The sequence below is a fragment of the Paralichthys olivaceus genome, chromosome 13 (assembly GCF_024713975.1).
Source record: "Paralichthys olivaceus isolate ysfri-2021 chromosome 13, ASM2471397v2, whole genome shotgun sequence".
Taxonomy (NCBI): domain Eukaryota; kingdom Metazoa; phylum Chordata; class Actinopteri; order Pleuronectiformes; family Paralichthyidae; genus Paralichthys; species Paralichthys olivaceus.
Genome location: NC_091105.1, coordinates 2,457,030 through 2,482,371, shown reverse-complemented (window position 1 = coordinate 2,482,371; position 25,342 = coordinate 2,457,030). Strand labels below are relative to the sequence as shown.

Here is a 25,342-nt window from a genome sequence, read left to right as displayed (position 1 = left end):
TTGACACGCTCAACTACAGACGACTGTTTCTTTAATGAGTGAATTTGCCTTTTCTGATCCACATGGACCCTGAGGTGTTTTCATCAGCTGCTATGGAGACGGAGATGGAGGATGACATGCAACAGTGGCCATGCTCTCGACTCCTCTCTGTATATTTTAGGGCTGTCTAGTGGAGTGGAGGTATTTCAACTTGAGTGACAGTATGACAGGAGAAGAAACACGATCAGGTGCCACAACGTCAAAGTGTCTTAAGCTCCACTGTCGGTTTTGAACACCTCATCACAATCACAGTGCACTAATATTTAGTTTCAACCAAAATGGAAATTGCTAAGGTATCAGCTCACAGTTAATGACACGTGCAACAGATTTTAAGTTGCTGAAAAATGGACGTAGACTCTGCAAAGTGAAGCCAACTTTTAGAGCACGTTTAGACTATAACTCATAAATGTAAATACAGTTAATTTATAGATGTAACCGGGAGAGTTTCATGCCCGTACCGGTCTCTGAACTCTCTCTGAGTAAGACAGTATCTTATTTACAAAGTGAACGTGACTTTTACCTTTTCGACAGATGCTTATAGAAGCCTAGAAAATAACTTTATCGTAAATGTGCATAAAAAACACTGTGACTGGATTGCACCTATTGCTGGGTAAAAAAAAAAAAAAAGAGCGACCACATTTTGGAAGGTCATGTAGTTGGAATGCGGAGCACCTTATCTCACTTCCCTTGCTGCAGATTGTATCCATTAGTAATCACCTCCCATGCTGTTGTGTAGAACACCTCAGGTTCACTTTCGTCACGCACATACATTCGTGCAAACAGTCCGGTCGCCGTTGACCGCTGCAAAACCGAACAGAAATATTGATTGTGCATGAATAGGCTGCAGCTGAATGGACTGCATATCTTTCTTCTTTTTTTTTTAAGACACACTTGCCTTGCTCCGGAGAAAAAGACACGACGTGGGGGGAGAGAGGCAGAAAAGCGAATCACAGCCGGGTAGAGAGAGCTGGGAAGACAGAAGGAGGCTGAATGGGATATTTTTTTAAAAAGGAGAGAGAGAGACATATTGAGTGAAAAGGGTAAAGGAGTGTACCGTCCTTTCATGGCACCGGCCAAAAGCAGGGCCCGGTACTTTATCTCTGGCGTCTGTCACCGTGGAGACAGCTGCTTGCAACAGCCCCAGCCCGGGGGGAATCCAAATGTGAAAAAAATGAAGGAAGAGAAATAAGAAGAGCAAAGCATCTCCCCTCCTGTTCCTTTTTGCTGTCAGACTCTGGAATCAAAAGAGAAATGAGGAGGCAGTTGTTTGGCGGTTTGCAGTGAATGGGACTGATTGCACGACAGCGAGCAGACATTCATCCGTCCGTCCAAAACGAACTTCTTTTCATGACTGTACGTAAAAGACAAAAACAAGGTGGAGGAGCCGGCTGGTGTACAGCAGCCGTAAAACATCTTTATTTAACATGCACAGTCTGTGTGTGGACACAATCCCAGTCAGGTCTCTATAGTATAAGCCTCAGAGTGAAAGGCTCAGCCAACAAGGCACTTAACATGGAGGGGTTGATGCTGCAGGAGCCCGTGCACAGTCTGGAACGACACAGAGGTTGTGTACTTACAGCGGCATGTCATCTGTAAATGTTAAAACACTGTCACCCGCCTGACACATCTGGTTAAGTGGGTTATAACTTTAGAAAACCTTTGACGGCAATTTGTCACTGGCGGCGACCGTCTCCTGGCTACAACCTGCCGCGGGAGAGAGGAAGAAGAAGAAGAAGAAAAAAAAACTGCATTGCAGACAGAATGGATTGGACCGTTTGAAAATTTTAAATGTCAACTGTCAAATTTCCCAGTGTTCAATTTGGTCGCGATGGAATAGGGTTACAGTTCAGCAGGCAATGTCTGATGGGATATATTCATCATTATTGGGTAATTGCAAGGCGCTCCTGTGTGCTCAGGAAGAGAGATGGGTTGAGAGGGAGGAGACAGGTGGAGAGAGAGAGAGAGAGAGAAAGAAAAGGAGGTGATGGAGATGGTGGAAATTAAAGGCGCGGACTAAAAAACCATTAGAGGGATTTGCCGTGGTGAAATTATTCATGAATTTGTAAAAATGGGACATTAAAGCTCTGTGATGACAGAGCGCTAAACATGGGTTTAGATGCTCTCTGTCGTCATAGCAATCGTGCAAGATGGAGGCGGGCGGGAGGTCTGAAACAACTTTGTTCCTGATTCGAAAAAGAACGGGAGGGAATTAACATTTTCAACCAAAGTTCATTGACGACAATTTGAATAATTTTATTCAGCTTCAGACTTTCTTCCGAGAATAGAAGAAAAGAAAAGCTTTTATCAGATGAGAGCAATTCACCTCCTCTCAAGTCATTTTCTGAGTAATAATTCATAATGTTTCACTGAATGTGCACTTTTGTCACCGTCAGGCAATGAAAATACATCTGATCTGACTCCTTCCTGTTGAAAATGGTCCCGTGCATCAGGAGTGATGCACGTTTGATTTTTCAGAAGGAGTGGGTCGTTACTGGACCTGCGCTGAAGTCTTTGAAAGCTAGTCTGAGTAAGTGCAAGCTAATTGCAAGTCAGTAGGTGGCTGGGTCTCTGAGTATTGATGAAAATGACATGACATTTGAACAATTTCAAGGCTGAGTTAATTGAGCCTCTGTGTCAGGGTCTGGTCTGTTTGGTCTCAGCAGAAATATTTCTAAAGAACTGTGTGATTTTTGTACAGACGTCTGTGGTCTCCTAAGAATTCAAGTCACTTTATACTTTGTCATCTTGGCATTTTTGTTTTTAAGGCGAACATCCTGATGCTTTTAGAGAGATTGTTGTGAAAAGTGACACATAATCCTCACAAGTTAAATCCAAAGAGTCTAGAGATGCCTCAACTCTTTAGTGCCACGAAAGGTTTATCTATCACAGCGTCACATTTGGAGATCCTTAGTTTCTAAGGTTGAAATTATAAAACAATTTGTCGTAAAACTCTAAAGAAAGTCAACTTCTTTCTTCTGTACCAAAGTCTGCAGCAGTGTGAGTTAGCATGAGTGATGAGCAGGCAAGTAAAAGAGCTGCATCCATAGAGAATCAATTAACAGAAAGACCAAGATACATTTATTTAACAAGCAAACACCTCGTGATTAAAATAAACTATTTCTGTAGTGCCACTGTAAAAAAAAAAAAAAGGAATATGTCTCCTTCCATACCCCGATGAGCACAAAGTGGATCCACGTTTACAAATGATGGAGCCACCAATCAGATAAAACAATCCCTAAGCAAGCCATTATCAGGTGAAGCACAGTTACCATGTGAACGTGCAGCTCCAGGGGGAGTGATTAGTCCAACACGAGATGTTCTACAGCGAAACAAAGCATGTGGCCCATCTGTGAGCAGACAAGAGGGGGTGCCGTCTAACAGGTGTACTCACCCGGGAGGGGGTGTGTGGGCGGGCGGGCAGAAAGGCATTTGACACCCGTCTAACCACGCGAGGCCTCCGAGGTTGACAGCCAGCGCCGCACGCTGCATGAAGAGTCGCCGCTTCACGTAGAGAAGATGGACTGCAGGTGAGGCAGCTGCTATTTTTAACCCGAGGCCATCCCCCCCCCCAGGACCGAGTGAATTGTTGTGCTCAGCCAGCTCTCCCCTCCTCTCCCCTCCTCTCTGATGCTCTGCCAGCGAAAGTCTCCCTCCCGTTCAGCTTCACTCCAAAAAGGACTTATTCACCCGCCGCATGAAAAGAAGTGACAACATCTCCGTGCTGAGAATATTCCACGGCACAAAATGACAGCGAATGATCACGCTCAAGTGCCAGTTCTTAATTTAAAAATATCTCTCCGAAGCACTGAATCACTTTCGTTATATTTGTAGATTTAGAATGATCAACTCAAAATAAACTGAATTCACATGGTGCTGAATCATTTCATTATCATTCCAAGCCGCCTCTTAATTCGCAGCACACAGGAGCACCTGCAGACCTCATCATTACCCAAACGTGCCCGATGAGCTCTGTTGTGTGAGTGTGATCATTTATCACGTGAGAAAAGTAAAAGACACTCCGAATGACTCTCAGCTCGAGTGTGTGAAGTCGGTCGGCCCAGTTCCATTCGACGCGTGTCAGTAGAGTCGTGTGGTGACGAGGATGTCAGGGTCGCTAATTGATCCGTGAAGACCGAGAGAAAGACGCAAGTCTGGATTTAAAGTAAATCAGAAACGACAAAGAGAGAAAAATACAGACATTCTATCAACGAAGACAGAAAAAAAAAAACAGGTGAGGCTCAACAGAGAGACAGTGAGGACATACAAAGACGCTCACTTTGCTCTGGGGATCCCTGTGAATGCAGACGGGTCTTTTGTGTCTACAGACTCCCATCAGTTTGGGCAAACTTTAAAGAGCCACTCCAGGGGCTTGGAGACTGCACTTTTTTAAGACTGCACTTTTGTAAGAGAAAGCCTGTGTGACGAGCGAGGGGCTTAAAGTTTGAAAGATGGGTGTTAACCAGGCAGGGGGGGGCTTAATGAAAGAGGCTATTGAGTTGCATCATGGGAAAAAGCAGGGACTGGTGTTTTCGTCGGGACTAACAGTCGAGATAACTCCCCTGTGACATTGCTTTTAACCATTTCATTTCTGAATCCGTCTGGTGTGTACTTTATGGGGGAAAAAAAACAATAAATCAGAATCGAGGGTTTATTGGTTTACACATACAAGGAATCTTCCGTGGTGTAAATATAGAAATATTAAAAGCGCCAGGGAAGGGATTGTGCAAAGTAACGTTCATGTAAAGACAAATGGAAACATGTCAGTAATTTTCTTGAAAGCATTCCGGGAAATACTTGAATCTCTTTCTTGCTGAGATGATGAGATTGATTTTTATATCCAAGGCTAAATATGTGGCAGCGTAAAGACTCTGGACCGAGGAGGGAAAACATTACGCACAGGTTAAATAAAGCTGATACACAAACAGCTCAATCTGCGTCCAGTGACAGTGGGGGGGAAAAAAAAAATCCCTGTGATAATTCATTAGGGACAAACTGTTTGCATGAAACTGGAAGGTGAAAAAAAAAAAACCAGCCTGGAACACAGTCGCCAGCTTGCACGCATGCATCTTTTAGCCTCCTGCACATCAGGTGTCCGTGTAAAGTCAGAGCTCACGCAGAGCACTCTCTCTCGCGCACACACACAGCCTTGCACACAAACACAAGCATCAACTGTAGCTGCACGCACACTGAGGAAAAGGGTGTGTGAGGCTTCTTCGCCTTGTCAACAGGATGAGAAGCTGAGAGGTGGAAGCTGGGGCATTAGTCTCCCCGGGGCTCGCTCTGGGATTTCCTCCAGAGGACAGAATAGAAAAATACGGCAGCATATAAATAGATTCTCCCGGCTCAAAAATACTGATGGCCTCAGCGAGGAGGACTGAGGGAGGGGAAGGGGGCGGCTGCATTGAATTTCCTGCTCTCTGTTCTCCCCATGTGTTTGCTTTCATCCATGTGGATCTTTGTCTCACTTAAGTGTTTTATTGTATTTTTCTGCCGCCTCCCACGGGGCACCAATAACATTAACAAAGCTTCTAGATGCAGTGTAATTCGTTGATAGGGGGTTATTTTGGCATCATAGATCTGTGTGTGAACAGCGCCCTGTTTACAGATGCTTACGTGTATAATGTTCTGATTTAAGTTTTGTTTGTGAACGTGTGTGTGTGTGTTAATGCATGGGCACCCTCGTGCATCCTGAGTCCAGCAGGCTGCACGACTGACAGGCTGAAACTCATTGTCCTCTCTCCCCCCCACTGTGGTGCCTGCAGGGCGGAAAGGAGCCAGCCGGTGTGCCCACCGTACAAACTGCAGCTGGAGGAGTGTCTGTGTGCTGGGCAGGTACCCACCCCCGAGCTCATCCAGGGCTACGTCAAGAAGGTAAGGGGCCGCTTTACAAATGCCAAGCTGAAGGTTTTGTCAGTTCGTGCAGGGAACAGAAAGGGAGGGGGGGGGGAGTGAGAGAGAAGATGGTAATTGTCTTTATAAATAAATGGAGAGATGTGGATTCTAACATCAAATACTGAGTCAGAACATCTAAAGCAAGAACACGTGTCTCTCAGGGCTCCATTTCCTCCGTGCAGAATATAAACTAAGTTGGATCCCAAACTGAAATGGCTTCGTTCAGCGTGTCACCTCGTCTGAAGGTCCAGGGAACACGATGTTTGTTTACTGCCGGATTTCAGCAAATCGAGCACGTGGCTAAAAGTGTGAGCACGCGGCTGTCGGGCTGAAGACGCTTAATAGCAGCTTGTCACAAAATGCTCGGAGCACAGTTGTCAGTGAACCACGTCAGAGGAGTGACGGGTGAAAAGGATTTATTCTTAAACATAATTGCCACGTCACACATCATAAAGAAAACGGGCCGTGTGTATATTTTTGTGTTTGTCTTTAAAACTTGCTTCTCACGTTGACGTTGGCTCCTACTGCTTCATTTCCTGATGAGCCGAAGTGATCAGCGATTGGGTCAAAGCAGAAACAGATCACAGTCGTGTCGGGACAAAGATCCTGCTCCTCACAGTTCTCACTTTCCAGCTCGCCTCTGAGGAGCACGTTTCCCCCTGCTGCAGTGATGGAGGGAGGTGATAGCAGGTCCTCTTGGATCTTTTTGAGTATCATACATATTAACAGAGAGATAAGAGACCCTCGGAATTATAACAGGACCCCACCTGACCTGATTAGAGTGGAGCTGTGGAGACGTCTGACTCAGGTTTTTGATTTCAGTGAACGTAATAACACAGCAGGGCTGGAGTATTTCATTAGTCGAAAAACTTGGTTGTTAAATTACTGATGCATTCATTCTGAACAGCATTTTAATAGTGTTGCAACTCCGGATTAAACTAATTCTAAATATTGTTTTTGACGTCATGCAACAAAATAGATCATCTACATGTAGGAAATCAATATCTTCACGAAATAAGCGACTCGTAGTTTTACTTACGGTTTTGCAGCTTAATGAATTTTGTTGCGTAAACATATTTCTAATTAAACATTTGCACGTATCACATTTTAAAATACAGTATATTGCTGATTTGCAGTGCTCCCTGAATGAAATATACTAATATTTCCCTAATGGGTCCAGGCTAATCTTAATTAGCAAGCCGAATCATTTTCTACATCATCCATGGAGGAGATGAGAGCACGAGAGTTGTGAAATCACAGCGTCCCCTGATGTGAAAATGACATCGGCGTTGAATGAATGCGCTGCTGTAGAAATGACAGCTCAGATGAAAGACACACCGACGCACCTTCCTGTCTCGCGTGTGTCACCGACGCTGCGTCATCTCGATTCCACCCCTCCTGCCTAATCTGTATATTACCGACTGCTGTGTCGGGCTTTGAAGCCTCACTCCTGAACCTTTCTGTACGTTTTGCCCTTCGATTAGTCATGCAACCGCAGTCCTGTAGGACCTCATTACTGTTGGTTATCATTTTAATCTACTGAGCTGCTACAGGCCTGCTGGAGCAGGAGGAGCAGGAGGAGGAGGAGGAGGAGGAGGAAGCAAGGCTAGAAATCTATTAAAAAAGAAAGTGGACATGGATGAGTGGTGGAGGAGTGAGTGGAGGACTCCATTCCCTTCAGCCTCTTTTTCACTTCTGTTTCTTTCTCTTTCTTCGTCGCCGTTTTCATCCTCTCATTTTCTTTTCCTCTCTCTCCACCACTGTCTCAATCTCTGCTTCCATCTCTCTGCCTCTCCTCCTGTCTTCCTCCCGCCCCACTCTCCCTTACGCCTTGCTTAATCTCTCTCTCCGGGGTTTTCATCTTGACCTTCAGACACCTTCTCCTGGTGCCACTTTAATAACTTACGGGGGAAATAGGAAATGTGGTCTCAAGTCAAAATTGAAATGGGTTTTTTTTTTATTTTGCACTGCGGGCTCTTGATATTCTGGTGGCAGAATGAGGGAAGCAACTTCCTGAATATTTTTCATCAAGTTTGTGCTCTGCATCATTTGGGTTAATGAACAGAAATGATGTGATGCAAAGTTTCAATTTTTTGACCTTGAAACCTGATTTTTCTGACCCGAGGTGGTTCATTCTGAGCCGCAGCGACTCGCGTGAGAATATGAGGAGTTCAGAAGAATACTAATTTGATTTTATCTTCCATTTATTCTATTATTCCCCAGTTGTGCATGAGGGACATGGCACTGTAACTAAGAACTGGACTCATTTATAGTCAACTCCTTAACGTCCTTCAGATTCTGTTTTGCTGGTGTCTTTAACTTTTTAATTGAAACTTATCTTAATCCACATTGTCTGATGCACATGTCATATGTAGCCTGTAGACATTTAATACACTTACTCTTGATCTCATACATATTTAAGTTTCAATGATGCAAGTCAAATATATATATATATATATATATATATATATATATTTTTTTTTTTAATATAGCCCAAAAAACATATCGCTTACCCGAAAAACATGGATCAATATGAGCCTTTTACAGAAATATCGGTTTCAGCATTAATGTTGATACCAGTATTAAAAACTTTTTACATTAAACAATGCAGACGAGATGTGTATTTATGTTTTATTTTATAACGTGTTTATTTTCCAAACTAAGTATTATTTACTAAACTAGGTACTAGGTCATTTCTTCATTATTCGTAATAAAGTTGCTTAAACCATAAAATATTGAGTCAAAGCTACGTTTACTTGTCATTGTGCTTTAATAACGTCATAATTAGAATTATTTTTAATTTTCATGTCGGCTGATATATCTGTGTCAGAAATGTTCTACCCCCTAAATTTAGCATCAGAATCAGCCCCCAAAGGATCCACATCAGTCTTGTTTCATAACTAATAGTTTCAGCACTTTGTATTTTTTGATCGTATGGTAAAACTGAGACTATTTTTCATTTATATAAACTAATTTGTGTTGCTTGTCTTGATGCTGCTCTGTTGTCAGGAAGTAGGAAAAAAAAAAAGAATAAAGTGAGAATGTTTCTACTTTGTCATACAAGAGATTTAATGGAACAACAATAATGGTAATAATACAATAATAACGGCACTAAAAATAAATCCAATCATTACAGCCCACTATTTGAATCTTCTGTGCCATCAAGTGCAGCGACATTAGACAGTCAGAGCCATTCATCTCTCCCCCCGACTGCCTGCATTACCATTAAATGAGATACAACAGTTGCTTTCTTTTATCTCTGCAATTCCATTTCAACATATTGGTATGAGGAATATGACGCGGAAGCACTCAGAGAGCATTCACTGATATTAAACAATATGGCTGCAAAACAATGTGGCTGTTTCCCAGTTTAATTTCATAGTGAATAACCTGCGATTTGATTTGATTTTTATTCTCCTCCCTCACTGTGGCTCAAGATAGAGAGACGCGCGTCCTCGGCTCGTGGGCTGGGGCAGAAATGGAGAATGGCATCATTAACATTCTCTGACAGTTAACATTTCAATCTCGCTTTGTGGCAGAATCCTAATATTGACAATAAAATGCCAGATGACAATAAGACACGGAGAGAGAGAGAAAATAAAAGTGGAGCGATGGATTTTGGGATGCGGCCCGGGCCTGACGAGGGTCCCGGCCTCTGCGATCTAATCAACAGCTGTGTGATTGGAGAATCTGCTGGAGAGGAACAAAAAATGAGATCGAACAGATGCAGAGGAGTCAACAATTCAATTTTTGGATAACTCATGTTAAACTATTGCTGAAAGTTTGGGTTCAGTTTGATATCTCGAGGGAAATATGTTCTGCTTCACAGCTTCTTCTTTTGCATTTTTGGCATTTGCCTGATGTGTCAAACCCGAAAATCTGAGTGCGAGCTTCACAACCGAAACATCCAACAATATGTGCAATCAAATCTGGAGATGCAACTAAAAAATAATCTAGTTTTGTTTGCTGGTCCATTTACCGTTTAGAGGACTAATCGTTTAGTGTCTAAAATGAAAATTGTTTGTCTGGACCCAAATCCCAAAGATATATGAAAAGCAAAATAATTTAAAATTAAATTGATTGATTTTATTTCATTTACCTGACTAATGCTTTTAGGTCTCATCAAATCAAAAAGCAGCATCTTTCATTATCATTCTAGCTTTTTTATTTTTGTTTTATTTCTTGCTCCCAACAGCAGATCCAGGATGCCGCTGACCAGGGGGTGAAGTTTGTGGGATTTGTCCAGGAGCCCTACGGGGCCCCATGCACCACCATCAGAGAACCAGACACCCCCTCCCTCTCCCTGCACTCCAGCCCCAGCTCGTTGCTCGGTTCTTTGGGCAGCTGCAGCCCCTCGAACCCCTCGAGCCCCACAAACCACGCGGACCCCGAGGCTGAAGCCGAAGCTAGAACGGCTGCGGACAAAGAGGGAGGTGGGGAACCCTCGCGCGAGGCCCTGGAAGGAGCGCCGAGCGGTGAGAAGAACCACAGCGAGAACACCGGGAACCATCAGGGCGGCCAGGGTGAGGTCTCGCCCGCGACGTCTCCGATATCAGAGCTGGATCTGGAGCTGAGGGAGGAGAACTCGCCGTGTCACAATAACAACAAAGACGGTGGCACGGAGACAAAGGAGAGGCCGAGATACCGACTGCGGAGAGGCGCTGGTGAGTGGTTTCCATGGTTACCATCATAAACTCAACCTAAGATGAAAATCACGTCAGGCAGGAAAAAAAAATGGAAATGTGGGATTTAAAATCTCTCACACGCCACCAGCGAGGAATGAATTAGGTTATTTGCATATATCATCTGATATTTCAGATTCTACGGAGCCACTGTTTTATAAAAACCTGTAGATTTTAAAGGGTCAGTTCACCCAAATAACCACGAGAGCTTTGCTTTCATTTGTCGAGGACACTGATCCTGTGTCTGAATCACCTGGATGCAACAGAGGAGTGAGACTCGGCTCCGATAGATAATCCCCCGAAAAACACAGTCAGCTGTTTCTAATGGAAATATATCGTCTGTGTGACCCGGCTGGTCACAGTGAGGTCAGTCACATCCTCTTCGTCGTGAAATGGTCGAACTGAACCTTTAAAATAAAGCCGCACCCAATGACGGGCTATAATTAAAGGTCAAAATTTCCCACTTTTAAACTTTAAGACTCTTGAATCCAACTAGTACAGCAGCTATCCCTGTAAATTAAACAGAGGCATAATGAGGAATAATAATAACAACGATAATTAAAGGTCAGAGCTTCAAACTGCGAGGGGCCGCAGCCGCTGCGCCGCTGCGCCGCTCAGGATCTCAGGCTTCTGTCACAGTTCAGGAAGAAAACAACCTCGACCGCAACATCGATAATCTATCACAAGCTGCAGTTTTGAAAACGAGAATTGCGTGTTGTGTTGCGTGAGCATCCTGGACAAGATGACACAGTTTGGTGATGAAATCCCAGGCTCAAGGGCATCACTATAAACGGCACAGCTCCTCGTGTCGCTGATCGCAGAGTCACAGTGACAGCCTCTAATCGTGAGCCAATATCTTTCTCGGTATCGGTGCGACTGTGTTTCGTTTGAAGCCGTACCTTTTGGCTGTTTGACTAGAGAGCGGCGTGGTGCCGCAGATCCCTCTTGAAACACTTGGCAACTGAGGAGGTGTCATTTCCTGCTATTGCCTCAATCTTACACAACAATGTGCCGCCTCGGGATATAATCCTCTTTATCCGTTACACAAAAAGAATCATATCATCGCGGGGGTGCATTCAAATTCACTCTAACAGCTGATGAAGCAGGGAGTCTGTGAAATTCACCACAACGGTTTTTAGCCGGGTTATTTTTTTTTTTTTCCGGAATCTGCGAATTTTCACGGCTCGCTCGCTGTCGTCTCAGAAACGGAACCTCTCTGAGTGATTCACGATAGCCCCGGTGTTGAAATTAGCTCATACGGTTTGTTTTTTTTTGTTTCAACTTTATTCGAGCATTTCGGATTAACAGATGGAGACACCCACCGCTATCCTCCTCCTGCTCCTCTCTCGGCCTCGCACTAAAACTATTTGTGATGTGTTTCGGTGAAATGTGCAAACTCTGCATTAGACACACGTCCCGGTGGGAGTTTTAACGCCTGTGTGTGTGTGTGTGTGTGTGTGTGTGTGTGTGTGTGTGTGTGTGTGTGTGTGTGTGTGTGTGTATGTGTGTACACCTTATGTACAGTTTGTAATGCGATTAGGTTCAAAACACCTAATACTCAGTGATGCATAATGAATGTCGTCTTCGGTGTGTGTGCTTTGTGCTTCTGTTGGCGTCCCCGTATATACATGTATATATGTGTGGTAACACACACTTGGCATGGCAGCAGACCACAGCCCACTGGTCCATCTGGGCCTCCCTACAGTGCATTTTGCAGTGAGATAATCCCCCATTGCCTCGTCCTCTACCTCCCTCAGCTTCGCAGCTCTCTGCTCAACCCCCACCTCCACCGCCCAAAATCTCTCTGACGACGCCAGCAGCAGCAGAGTAGCAGCCAGCCGGGGCGGTAAGGGAGCCTGCCAAGCTGCCGTGTCCCTCTCTGCTAATGCCCAGTCTGCCGAGGAGGCCCAAGAGTCTCGGCTACTGCTGGCTTGTCCGTGTTAATCCTCAGATCTTGAGGTGAACGCTTGTGCGAGTGCTGGCAGCAGAGCCGGCGAAAGTCTGCAGCTTTCGCTTGATAAAGGAACACCATCGCCGAGACTGTAGCCCTGGATAGAAACTGAGCCCTTAAGTGTGGGGACTGAAATGCTTGGACGGTTCGCGGAGGAGGGATTCTGTGTGCAAATGAAAAGTGTAGCACGGTTGTAAAAGCCGTACGAGCATGTCTGCACAAGACGAGTCCGTCTCACAGAAGTTACTCTCGGCTAAAACTAATTTGCATGAGCGGAAAAAAAAAAACGGAAATGAAATGCCAAGTGGATTATTTTTTATGAAGACACAGAGGAAACATTTCTGCTGAAACTACTAAAGCCTGATAATCACTTGTGTGGTTGTGTTTAGGAAACTCAAAGCACATAGATCAGAGTCAGGTGGAGGTCAGACCTTTTCCATATGTGAGTTAAACCACATCCCTAATCACGACCGAGCGTCTCAGCCGCCTCCTTTGTTTTGTACGTCCAACTGTCCCGTCTGTCCTTTTCTATTATTCTCTATAAGAGTTCAGTCTTTTAGTTTCAGAGCAGGAGTTATTGATTTCACATCCACATTTTTTAATGCTTTCACTCAATATGTATGTTTTTGCTTTGCTCCGGTTACTTTAACAGAGTTCATGCGCTCAGCCCCGCCCCCCCCCCCCTTGCACAATGTTATTTACACACTCAACTGACACACCCACAACAGAGCTGAAGCTTTTCGAGTGCAAGCATCTGAACATGAAATGAATCAAGTCTTGCTCTCAAAACGATCTTGAATAAAGATCGGAAGAAATAAACCATGATATTGTTAATCGAGTATAAGTACAGGAGGATATTTTGTAGGAAATGAAGTTGGGTAGATGCTCTGGAGGCGATGTGATGAAATTGAAAGTGAAAATGCACAAGAAGCTCAACTTAACATCTAATAAAAAGGGATATTGATGCACAGTCAACGTTAACAGACGCCGGAGGAAGTTTTTCGCACCACAGCAAACATTTAAGCTTTAAACAAACTGCACAGCATGAAGTAGAGACGTTTATCTTCGAAATAATCCCGACACACATCAGTCTGAAACGTTCGTCGGTGTGCCAGAGGAGTCTTTTCAGCTGCTCGGTTTTATCCTGGAGATCAGTGTTATCTCTGCTCAGATGGGATCAGTGTCCAGCTCCTCAGATTAGAGGAGAACAAAAATTGAAACCGACATTGAAATGATGACATGTCACGCCGGAACGCCACATCGCCAAGATCACGTCAGCCGCCGTCCTCGTCAGTTGGACGGCCGAGCTGCTGTCAGATCAGCCTTTGATGCATTTTGCTTCAAACGTCCTAATGACACCATCGACAACAAGCACCAGGTCAGCTGCACAGACTTTACTCTCCGAGGCTTAGCAGTCATCTGTTGATGTAATGAATTCATGTGATAAGGTTAAAAAAAACTTGCATGTGCACTTGTGTGTGTGTGTGTGAGTACGAAAGTAGATCTATAAATATTAATTAATTAGGGCATTAAGTAAGATTTTACTTCCAGGCCTGTAATAATTCTCATTATTATTCTCATTCACATTAATAAAGTCATTGATTAGGAACAATGAATTTTGCCGTAAGGTGACTTTTATGGCTTTAATATCCTGTTCTTGCTATAAAAGCCAAAACGTGAATAACGCTGCCGTCTGATTTCCCTTTTTAATGGTGAATTATCGCCTCTCCACCAGATCTTGGCTCTGGAGCGATTAAATGTGTTTCTTCATAATCTTTGCATATCATTTATTGACTCTGGCACAAGTGGTGACCTTGAGCGGGAGATTTATTCAAGAGATTGACGTTGTTTTGCTTTGGAGCTCATGAAAAACCCAGCATTACTTAACCTTATGTTCTTCTTAATGATAAAACATCAGCTCGTCTGCAGTTTTTATAGTTTTCCTATAGGATTTATTGTTGCAGCTTCTAAAACAGGGACAAGAAACTGGTTTGAATCCAGATTCACACAGGGAGGAGACAGTGAGGCCTGCGATCTTGTTATCATTGTGAAGAAAATTACACCAGGAGGTTGAGGCCTATATAAATATGGCAGAACACACGCAGCAGCTACACGATGCTCTATTATTCTGTGAAGTGCATCAACGTTAACATTAAACAACAGTCGCCTCGATCATTTAAATCTCTGACTAACTCCCATCTCTTCACTCTCACATTTTCCAAACCCCACGTGCAACAAGCCAGCTCGTGTTGTATTGTCTCACGTGTGTAATTAATAAATTGTCACTTTAATTAGAACAGTTCCTTTTTAATTACCTCCGAGGTCGTGTCTGTTTGTTGGTTTGTTTATAAACAAGAATATGCAGACCCTCACAGATGGATCACCGTGACACGTGCAGCTTCAACTAACCAGCGTCACAGGGTTCCCTTGCGTTCAGGGGACCGATATTTATGAGCATGTGAAATTTGGCGCCACTTGAACCTGTGGTGGAGTATCTGTTTTTATGAAATCCGATTCCACAATCATCACTGTGACTCCTGTTTGAAAAGAAGACATTGTTGGTTTACACTGAGGCACTTGTGTTTCTTTCCTGTATGATGCACTGCAGCAATGCAACGAGCCAATCACAGCCCGCCCTGAAACAAAAGATGTGAAGGTAACATTGAGGTAAATTCCCTTTGCAGTCGTTTCAGGTTCATCTGCACATCAGGAGACAGATTTCTATGGAAAGTATTTCTGAAATACCAGATGGAATTAAGGCTCCAGTTTCAATCCTCTAGTATTTTAGTATGTGTCCAGTGTGGTTGACATCAGCTGGACAGATTTCTTATGCCTCGACATATCAATAATGGAGGGCTGTCTTCTTATCTTATATTTCAGCGGTTTCCCTGCCTGTTGGGTCCTGCTGAAGTTGCCTTTAGGCAAGGCACTTCATCATCGACTGCCTCTGTGCAGTGTGTCCAGTGAGCTGCAGGAAAGATGATTGCAGACAAGTAAAGGTTAAAAAACAAGCCATGTATCCTCTGCCTGCGTTTCAATGGCCTCGGCGGCCCGGTCGCAGAATAATTAGGCTGTAATGAAATATAATGCATGAAAAACTCAAAGCTCTCACAAGAACAAACAGCCAATATCGTGAGGATAACGGAGGCAGGGCGGCACGTTTCTTGCTTGTGGCTGTTTTTGTGTTTTTTTATGAATCTGACCAGTGTCTATGAAATCAGTGGAGCTGGAACAATCTGTGTTAAATATGGTTTAATGCTCTCACTGATCTTATTACACTGTGATTACAGATATTTAGAGCTGTCACCCAAAGCTTTTCTAAATCAGTACACATGACACAATAAAAGCGGTCGTCCTCGTGACCTGCCCGAAGATCACTGCTATTCCCGAGAAATGATTCACGGGACTGATTCTTCGTGATACACCGTCTTGTTCACATAATCCGCAAACCAGCTAATGTCGTACGAATCCCCCCGGACACGATTCGCCGTTAGGAAATGTGTTGTTGTGGCGGGTTGTGTGTCGAACGGGGAAGTTGTTTCGTTGCTGTGCACTGTCCAAGATTTGTTCGCCATATTGTCCTCGGTGCAACATGGGCAACGCCGGGAGGATGAGGGCAGAGTGTGTGTGTGCGCGAGCTGTGATTCGACTTTTCTCAAGAGTGACAAATGATAAGATTTAGGGAATTCGGTGGCCAGCTGTCACATCACTCAGACGAGCCAGACAAGAAATGGTTGTATAAATGATTCATTCTTCCTGGGTGTCTGCCGGACGGATGGACGGCTGGAGGAACCAGAGCGACTGAGCCATGACTCCCACCGCCTGCCGCCACCCCTCGTCAAAGTGTGTGTGTGTGTGTGTGTGTGTGTGGGTGGACAGGCGGGTGGCTGTGCTGCACATTCTGCTCATCCATCTGGTTCACTCGGGGTATGACAGTTCGACATTTGCATTGGAAAAGAAAGGGGAAAATCGAACCGGGCTCGATTTGAATTGCTTTCTGCCTGATTCAGACCTCGCTCACATCTCGTGTTTTGTTTTGTTTTTTTTTGTTTTTTTTTTTCATGGCCAAGCGGAGCAAATATTTCGCTCACTCACTCACATCACAACAAATAAAAGTCTTTCCACTTTGATTTAGTGGGATACGAGCGAGGAGAAGTGACATGCGTACTGTGGGCACGTTTCCAAGCCTGTTTCCCTCTCGTGAGGCTGCATCACTGCATTATGTATATTTCTGCTTGATGTAAACAACGGTTAGCTGGAGAGCTTTTAATGCATTATTCAAGGTTATACTATTAATTGTCTCGGTTACAATGAAACGATCCCTTTTAAGTTCCGCACCGTTGCATTACATCACTTCTGCGAAACATTAAAAGGAATATAAGGATGATGTGAAGCGTGAATGCGCTCAGATTGATCTTCATTCACTTCACGTTTGTTGTTGTGGAAGAGGAATCAGGCATCAGCCCTGGAAAAAGATTTCCTGCATGTTTGTGAGAGGAGCTCGGAGCAACACAAATCTCATCCCGTATTACTTTTTCATGTCTCGTCTTTTCTGCACCTGCCAAGTTAAAACTTTAGTTTGTGATACAATAATAATGCTGAAGGTTTAATTCTGGTTTCGTACATGCAAATGTGTCCTGCTTGCACAGGACACAAGGAAGTAATACAGAACACACGCAGAACTCAGCACATGCATCTTTAATTGCTTCTGTGAAAGTCCCAGAAATAAAGAATACCACTGGGCTGGAAGTTACATAACAAGAGTCTTAGAGACTTAATGACCGAATCAAAAATAATACACTGGCGTCGTTACATAAATTTACTGTATAATCACTGCAAGAAATAAATAAATAAACCTCCCACATCTGGACTCTTTGAAAAAAAACAGACAAATGAAATTTAAAACTGACAAGTCGGGGTCAAATTTGATGGAAGGGCTCAGCTACTGTTTTTGTGGAATGTCTAATTTTATGTCAATGCTGCCCCATTTATCCAGCTCAGCTTTTACAATTGTTTCCGAGGACCCGTACGATCTGTCCTCCGCACCAGGCGGCTTCTTTTATATATCGTCCATCTTTATAAGGATAAATTTCACCTCTGAGATTACCACAGTTTTCCACAAGATGGGAAAATCGGAAACAGAATGCAGTGCAGAAATTGTTGTTTGCCGTTTATGGCTGATGACCACAAACCCTGCAGCCAAATCTTTTTTGGCCAAGTATCATGTTGACGGTCCACACGTTGGCTGAGATTCCCTGGTTTCTTATCTTGTTAAAAAAAATAATAATTGATTATTACCACGTTGGCCACAGCTTGGATATGTGGTTAGTATTTAAGCGTCACAGGAAAATAAGTTCTCCAACGTCTTAAAATAGTGTTTTTTACAATTTAAAATGCATCATGTTGCAGCTTAATGCTGCTGATAGTTCTCAAAAGTCTCCATATTTAAAGGAAATCTCTCGTTCAACCCACCCCACAGTAAACACTGTGGCCAGTAACAGCAGTTCAGTATCCATGCAGTTAATAGTGAGATTTTTCCACCAAGGCTTCATCGGTACTGTCACATCCATTAAAGTGAAATCAATGACAAGATATTTGTTTCCTGTCGCGTCTCTTCAGGGGCGGAACTGCTGGCTTTGTACAACCACCCGCCCGTCCGAGAGGGCCACGTGAAGTACTACACCGTCAAGGTGCCGCTCCGGGTTCAGAACTGCGACGAGGGCGTCAAAGGCGTGGAGGCCAACTGGCTGGATCACATGACCCAGCACTTCAACAACGGAGCCTCGCTGGTCGATGGATACTTCCACCTGGGCAACGCGAACAGTAAGTGTGACTTGTTGCTGCGGAGACACGTACTTATTTCGTTTATGTCTCACACAGAGTCCAACACATTAGAGTTTAAAAAACACAGTTTGGTTTTCCCCCTTTTGTCAGTGTCATGGTTCCTCGTGAATTGTTCTTCTGCTCGGAGCATTAGAGTTGTTTTAAAATAAAAAGGTTCTTTATTTTTATTACAGATTTACCAGTTCAGCATCAAGCAGGCGAAAAGTCACATCAGCCTTCATAAAGCAGGGTTTTTCAAACTGCAAACACTCGCCTGGGTAACTGGAGAAGTTGCGGCTAAACTGATTTTGTGATATTAACTTTTGAGTTGAATGATGTGAAAAGGTTCACTCGTGGTGTCAGACCCACCGAGAATCAACTGTGCAGCTTCTCTCAGCCTTTAACCTTCTTATCTCGTTGTTTACGACATCTGCCAGCTCCGCACAGAAAACACACACAGCTCTTCTCAAGAGGCAACACGAGACAAAACAAGTTTTCACCACCTATTTGTCATCAAAATGAAAAGCATCAGTCGCATCAACTCATCAGGAGATAAGAAGCTTGAATAATGTGATGCTCGTGTCTTAAGAAGCTTCTTTTTTTTTTTTTTTTTTGGCTTTGTATTATCCATAATTATCCACTTGCTCAAATTTTCTTTGGCGCCACCAGCAGATCAAGGTTTTCACATGTCCGGTAAAATAACTCGTGAAATACGACGTGAAATTATAACAAATGGCACAACACAAGTAAAATGGCCTCAACGGAAATGTCATGTCTGCTTTTTCTGATTTGTCAGCATTAGTCTACAACTTCCACTTTTTTGGTGTTTACACACATAAATCCTCTTGGTTTCAGTTTGTCTAACTTTGCATGAAGGCAACATCCAGCTCATGGCGGCATTAGAAACCCATCGTTGTAATATGGTCAACCTAAGTGTTGAGGAAAACTGAAACTCTGCATCGTCTTTTTAAAAATGACAAAAGGCTGAACTCCATTTCACCAGCGTGCTGCGTGGAGGACGTGCCGGTTCTCTGTTCACTTCAGGAGCTGGAGTTAAAGGGGGAAAATTCCATTTTAAAAAAAATTTCATATTTTGGGCTTCCTGCCTCCTCCATCAGCGGCTCTGTGCTTCACTCTGACACTGGAGAAAAAACCCGGCCCGAGTAAATAAGAGTCATAATTCATTAATCTGGAAAAGTCAACGCCTCAGCAACTCTGAAACACAGATAATTAACCTGATAACAAATTAGTGCCTCCTTGCATATTTTATGTCCTGAGAATGGAGTAATGAAGTGTATTATTATGATTCCATTTTTTTTTTTTTTCTGCCTATTATGGTGCTCTAACATATTTTGCATTTTTCATGCACGGCTAAGATACGGGTCTCTTGAACAGTGAAATTACCGAGGAGAATAGAAAGCAGATCGACTGCATTACGAAACTGTCTCACCCTCCACTGACTTCTTGGACTGAATTCAGCTCACGGCTTAAGCTCAGCCACTTTAGAAAACCGACAACATTCACCGAGGTGAGCGCTGCACTTCGTGGATTCTGGTCTGTGGAGAGCAGCTGGCAGCGCGACATCAAAGCGGCATCCCGTTTGTTGTGAGCAGCTAATTACATCAAACAGCCGTGCAGCTCAGAGCGTCCACTGCCGCCGTCTCCGTATTTAGCAACTTCTCTCAGACGAGTCTGTGGATCAGGACGAGACGCTCGGCACGATGCAGGAGACCATCGACACCCGACAAACATCAAGGACGTATACATGTGTTCTTCTGGGTGTCACCTTCTTATTTTCTTTTACGCTTATCTCGACTATTATTGTTTTAAAGTTACGAACCTTATGCCGCTTTCTGAGGTGCACTGACCTTCAGACATTCTCCCGAAGTTTTCCGGAGGGGCCTGTACCTGAGAGAGATCACGTGACAGATGCAAAACAAACATCTCAGGATGAGAAAGAGGAGCCACGCACGTAGTTGGTGATAAGAGTCCTCGCTGGTGTCGACGCACCGTCATGATCGTGAATTTGATTTCTGCAGCCAGAGTTCATGTCTGAATTTCGTCGTCCTGGTCTGAACCAGAGAATCTCACAGTCCTGCCTGATTGGAAAGTTGCAGTAGTTGTAATGCTGTGTAATCTGAGATGGATTATAAATTCCAATTTGGCATGTTTGAGAATACAACAGATTTCGAACGGGTCACTGAAATTCCAAATCCAACAAAGATGTGTTTGTACGACAACACAGTTGTGCTGCGACTCAACACTAACCACTAAACTAAACCACAGAGTGACAGTTATTAATTATCCCCGTACTGTTACGCAGAGACCTTAACTCGGTAATTGATTGAAATTAATTATCCGTGCAGCTCTGAGCCAATACTACAAATTGTAAAAGTTTTTAATCAAGCTGGGAACTCTTGTAGAAAAGAAAAAGTATGAGGTTCTTTGCTATTCGCTGCATTTATGATTTCATGTCACCGATCTTTATGCCTTTACGCTGCTCATGATTGAGTTCACCCTCCTTTAATGAGATTGATTTGCATGATTAATGTGAATTATAGGCTTTTGAAACCTCCGTCCATCCATTATATATATACACTTCTTATCCTTGAGGGTTGTGGGGGGAGATTAGATGCTCCTGGACCGGCCTCTAGGTCACCTACCCCCTATCTTCATGTCTTTGGATATTGGAGGAGACCAGAGAAACCAGACCACCTGATCATGTTACCGTTTCTATCTCCGGTTGTCCATCATGGTCTGAAGAGACACTCACTAAAACACACCGCGTCCCCGTGCTCCTTCAAAAGACGGGTTTCCATGGTGAAGCAGATAGAGAAAGATCGGGGTGCATTGTTTGGATAGACGTGTGTTTGTGTGTGTATTTGTATGATGCATCGCTCGCTCTGTGTGAGTCCAGTGTGGTGAGGCTGTAATGTTTTTAGCGAGCGCAGACCTCATCTGCGCCGCAGGGTCCGACATCACAGGGATATTAAAATACAGATCCAAAGCTGCATGGAGCCTCCACTGTCATAACACACACATTAAGGATTCACACACACATGGTTTTTCGTATAAATATCCCATATATGTACTTTATATATAAAAAGTTACTCAAATACACTCATACACATATTCTCATACTATCTGAAGTGTGTGTGTGTGTGTGTGTGTGGGGGGGGGGGGGCGGGGGGGTTTGTTTACTAAACCCTTATTAAGAAGTTGTGGAGATGGTGGAGAGTGGGCCTTTGTTACTCGTGTAGCTTAAGCTATCTCCAGAGCCACGATGAGGATTTGCAGCCCAGTAGTGAAACACAGAGCTATTCATACGCGCGACAGTCAGCCCTCACTGCTTTCTAAATTTGGGCAATGGAGGGAAGAAAAGAAAGGGAGAGTAAAGGGAGAGAGCGATACAGGGAATATGAAATTCCAATAAGGCTGTGAGACAAAAATGGACGAGAGTTGCGATTCTGTGTGAGGACGCATGCAACAAGACGTGTGTTCACACGCTGAAATAAGTGACCTGGTTGTCTTCAGGTGTACGAGCGTTTGTATTCGGACATTTTAGTGCAGCGGTCGTTCCACAAACACACAGACAGACAGATTTATAGAATTATATCAGATAGAACTTAAACCACTCCCAAAAAAAACGTGTATTATTTCAGCTAAATGCTCAAAAACTTCTCAGATCGCGAAATCGATGATCTTCCCAGTTGTGGATGTGAGGATCTAACATAGGGTCCTCGCTGAACTGTATTAAGAGGGTTGTGATAATCCCCTCTTGTTCCCGGTGCGGAAAGAAAAACACCGTTCAGAGATTATCCACAAATGCATCTGATGCTGGAGATTTTTCTGGCTGAGGAGGTAGAGCAGGTCTTCCACTAATTACAGAGTTGGCAGTTTGATCCAAGGTTCCTTCATTTTCTAAAGTTGATGTGTCCTGAACACCGAGTTCCTCTACGCTCCGTGGGTCAGACCAGCAGCTCCGCATGGTCGCTCACCACCCTATAAACAGTGCATTAACTATTTACCATGTTTTTACGCTGACAGATTCTGGAAATGATTTTTCCGTCACACACGGTTGAGACTTCGAAATATATTTATCTTGAAATGTTAAAAATGTAAAAAGGTTTGTGCGCCACGCAGGAATGAATCTGTGGACATCTCCCGTCACGTGACTGCGCTCATGTAATATAAGAACCGTAACCTGGTGGAAAATGGAAATCAATGAATATTAATGAAGATTAAAAATTAATATTTTGGAAATGTATATTAATAAAGTAGTCGTTCCATAGCCTACTTGCCTCTGCACTTGGAGATTTCAACAGATTTCATGCTCCGCTCTGTCACTGTCAGCTGAAGTCTGCCCGGTAACCCGCAGGTACCAGCCTGCAGCTGCCAAACCTTTGGCTCCGCTGGGGAAGGGCCACACTAAATCCTGACACACATTAGGCGCCCTCGTCTCCGTCTCTCTCTGGATGTCCACTCGTCCTGTTTGAAATATAGATAAGCTGTCAGCGGCCTGTCTCCAGCTCTCGGAGGGAGTTTCTGGCACGCATATTTAAACCGTGTCAGCAGACATGACCCGGGGCAGGGTCACTCTACGGCTCCGCAGCGGTCAGCTGGACCTCAACACTCACACCGATCTGTGGAATTCACTTAAAAAGCACTTTGAGAATTTCTGAGTGATTCAACCGGAATAAATTATGCTATAAAGTTATAACACACTCTTTTATATCCACGTAAGAGGACAACAGATACAGTCCGATGATGTGGATTCCAACCAGCAGGAACTCATAGAGGTTTTACAAAGATCCAACTACAAAACTTGGTTTTAATTTTAAAAGTTGTTATTCGTGTCAGTTTAGCATCTTCCAAATGATGGCACCATGCACGAGATGGTAACAACCATGTCCAGGGTCGTCTGGTTTCATTTTCATCCATCCATCATCCATCATTAGCTGCAGTTGATGTGAATTTAATTCTGCTAGATTATTAAGTAAACAACTGTACAATGCTAATGTTGGCTTTGCGCTAAAAGCTAAAAGTCACATTCAGCTCCTTTAAGTTTCATACGGGTGTAAATGCAAAGCAACACAGAAAACATTGGGGAAAATACACTCCAAACTCTAAAAATACCAAACCTGGTGGTTGCACCTCTAATTAGTTCTGAGTATTGATTGAGAGGAACAAGGAACCCGTGTTATTTTCCACCAGGAGTCGCATCTTGATGTAAACCTGTAACATTGATCGTGTGTCTCTGAAGCCAGACCGACTGCTCGCTGCAGAAAGCCTCGTCGGAACAACATCCTGTTTGTTGATTCAAAAGGCCGCCTGCTAGAGACTAATGTGAAACAGCAGGTTTGAGAACATGTCCATGAATATCAGGAACAAACCGATTTAATGTGTGCCAGCCAAAGTCGTCACGTCTTCACCCAAACACACGCATATCAAACACGGACTCGACACCTCGGTCTCCACTTCTGCATGTCAAGCAGTGTCCCTCGCTGTTGCACCGTCCGCTGATGTGTCTTTCAGTCCCAGTGCTGTCACTCCCAGTTCCTGGTGCCACTGTACATCTGCCCGCCTCGCCCTGTGACCTTGACTCTGTGAGTCAAGGAGGGCTGGAGAACAGTTTCACTGAGGTTGCACGGTGGTTTTTGCAAGTGTAAACAACTTATTCTCCGTCGGCCCGCCGGCTGCTCAGCTTGGCTCTCAGTCAACAGGCGCGAGATAATGTTTATTCGTGCGCGCAGCCGATGCATTCCCCTGACGGACTCGACGCCCCCGGCAACCGACTCCGTCTCCTCCGCTTCTCTCATTCTCTCTCTCGTCTGCTGAGCGTCTGTCTGCATTATCACCAGAGACAGGCTTTCCCCCTGTAGAGCGACGTCTCAGCCCCGTGTCGAACTCACCTGAGTGATCCCTGTTGCGCTGGCAGGGAACCCATGTTGGGCCTCGGCGCGTTACATTTTCCAACAAAAATGACTTCTTTCCAATTATGCAGAAGGTGTGGGGAGGGCTGAGGGATGAGGTGGTGGAGCGTTGGACTCGGGGAGGAAGGGGGCGATGGAGGGGGGCTGAGGAGGAGAAAAGGCAAAGGGGGCGGGATGGAGGTGAACAACGACAATGTCTGTATTTGAGAGAGCCAGTAGATGTCTGAGAGATGTCTTCAATTGAGCGTGCACTGGTCCTAAATGGGTTTTCACGGAGGGGGAAATAAAGAGCCTGCCATCCCTCCCCTCTCTCTCTCTCTCTCTCTCTCTCTCTCTCTTTCTCTCTCTCTTCGTCTGTCTCGCTCCGTCCCTCCATCTCTCCGTCGGCTCTCCAGCCGCCTCTCATCCCCCTATTATTAGGGCCCAGTAATGAAATGTGGAGTGTCTCGTATTGGTGCCTGGGCCCGGGCAAACTGTATTAGTGTGTAAATGGTGTGGGAGTAATGAGAAAGCACTAAGGCCAGCCGGGAAGACTGAACCACGGGGTGTGTGTTGTGTGTGTGTGTGTGTGTGTGCATCAAACAAATAACAAGGGACATTGAGTGGAGAAGGGTCCCAGCTCACGGGGGCCGGACGCCAAACCCTGCGATTGTTAGCCTCCAACCGACGAGAGGCTTATAAAATCTATCTGGTCAGCAGCAACACAACGTTACCAGTGGCCTACAGCATCAACACCCATGTCTTTATGTGGCCCTCTTAATTCAAGTCTTTTTAAGGTGCATTATGCAGCTTAGCAACAGGATTTACGCTTTAATGCCTCACGGACTGACTTCATTAAATCGGTGGCTACGTTTTACCATCGCTAAAATCTGCCTCGTCTCCGCCGAAAGCGCCGGTTCTCGGTCGCGATCCTCGGGACAAAGAGCGCTGCAGGTTTTAAATCCCATCAGCCGCTGCATTCACCTTGCTTCCCTGTTGTAATTAGCCTCTGTTTAGCTGTCGAGCATGAAAACCAGCAGCGG

General features: G+C 44.4%; 1 protein-coding gene across 2 annotated transcripts in view; it reads left to right on the top strand.

Moving 5' to 3' along the window:
* LOC109643108 (raftlin) overlaps positions 1 to 25,342 on the top strand; it is a 94,574-nt gene that overhangs the window by 49,354 nt on the left and 19,878 nt on the right. Inside the window, exons 5-7 of one of the 2 annotated variants that reach the window (XM_069537556.1) lie at positions 5,802 to 5,910; positions 10,127 to 10,595; positions 18,184 to 18,387. In XM_069537556.1, coding sequence (XP_069393657.1) covers positions 5,802 to 5,910; positions 10,127 to 10,595; positions 18,184 to 18,387 — 782 coding nt within the window. The remainder of the gene's footprint in view (positions 1 to 5,801; positions 5,911 to 10,126; positions 10,596 to 18,183; positions 18,388 to 25,342) is intronic. The other variant, XM_069537557.1, reaches the window with a different exon arrangement.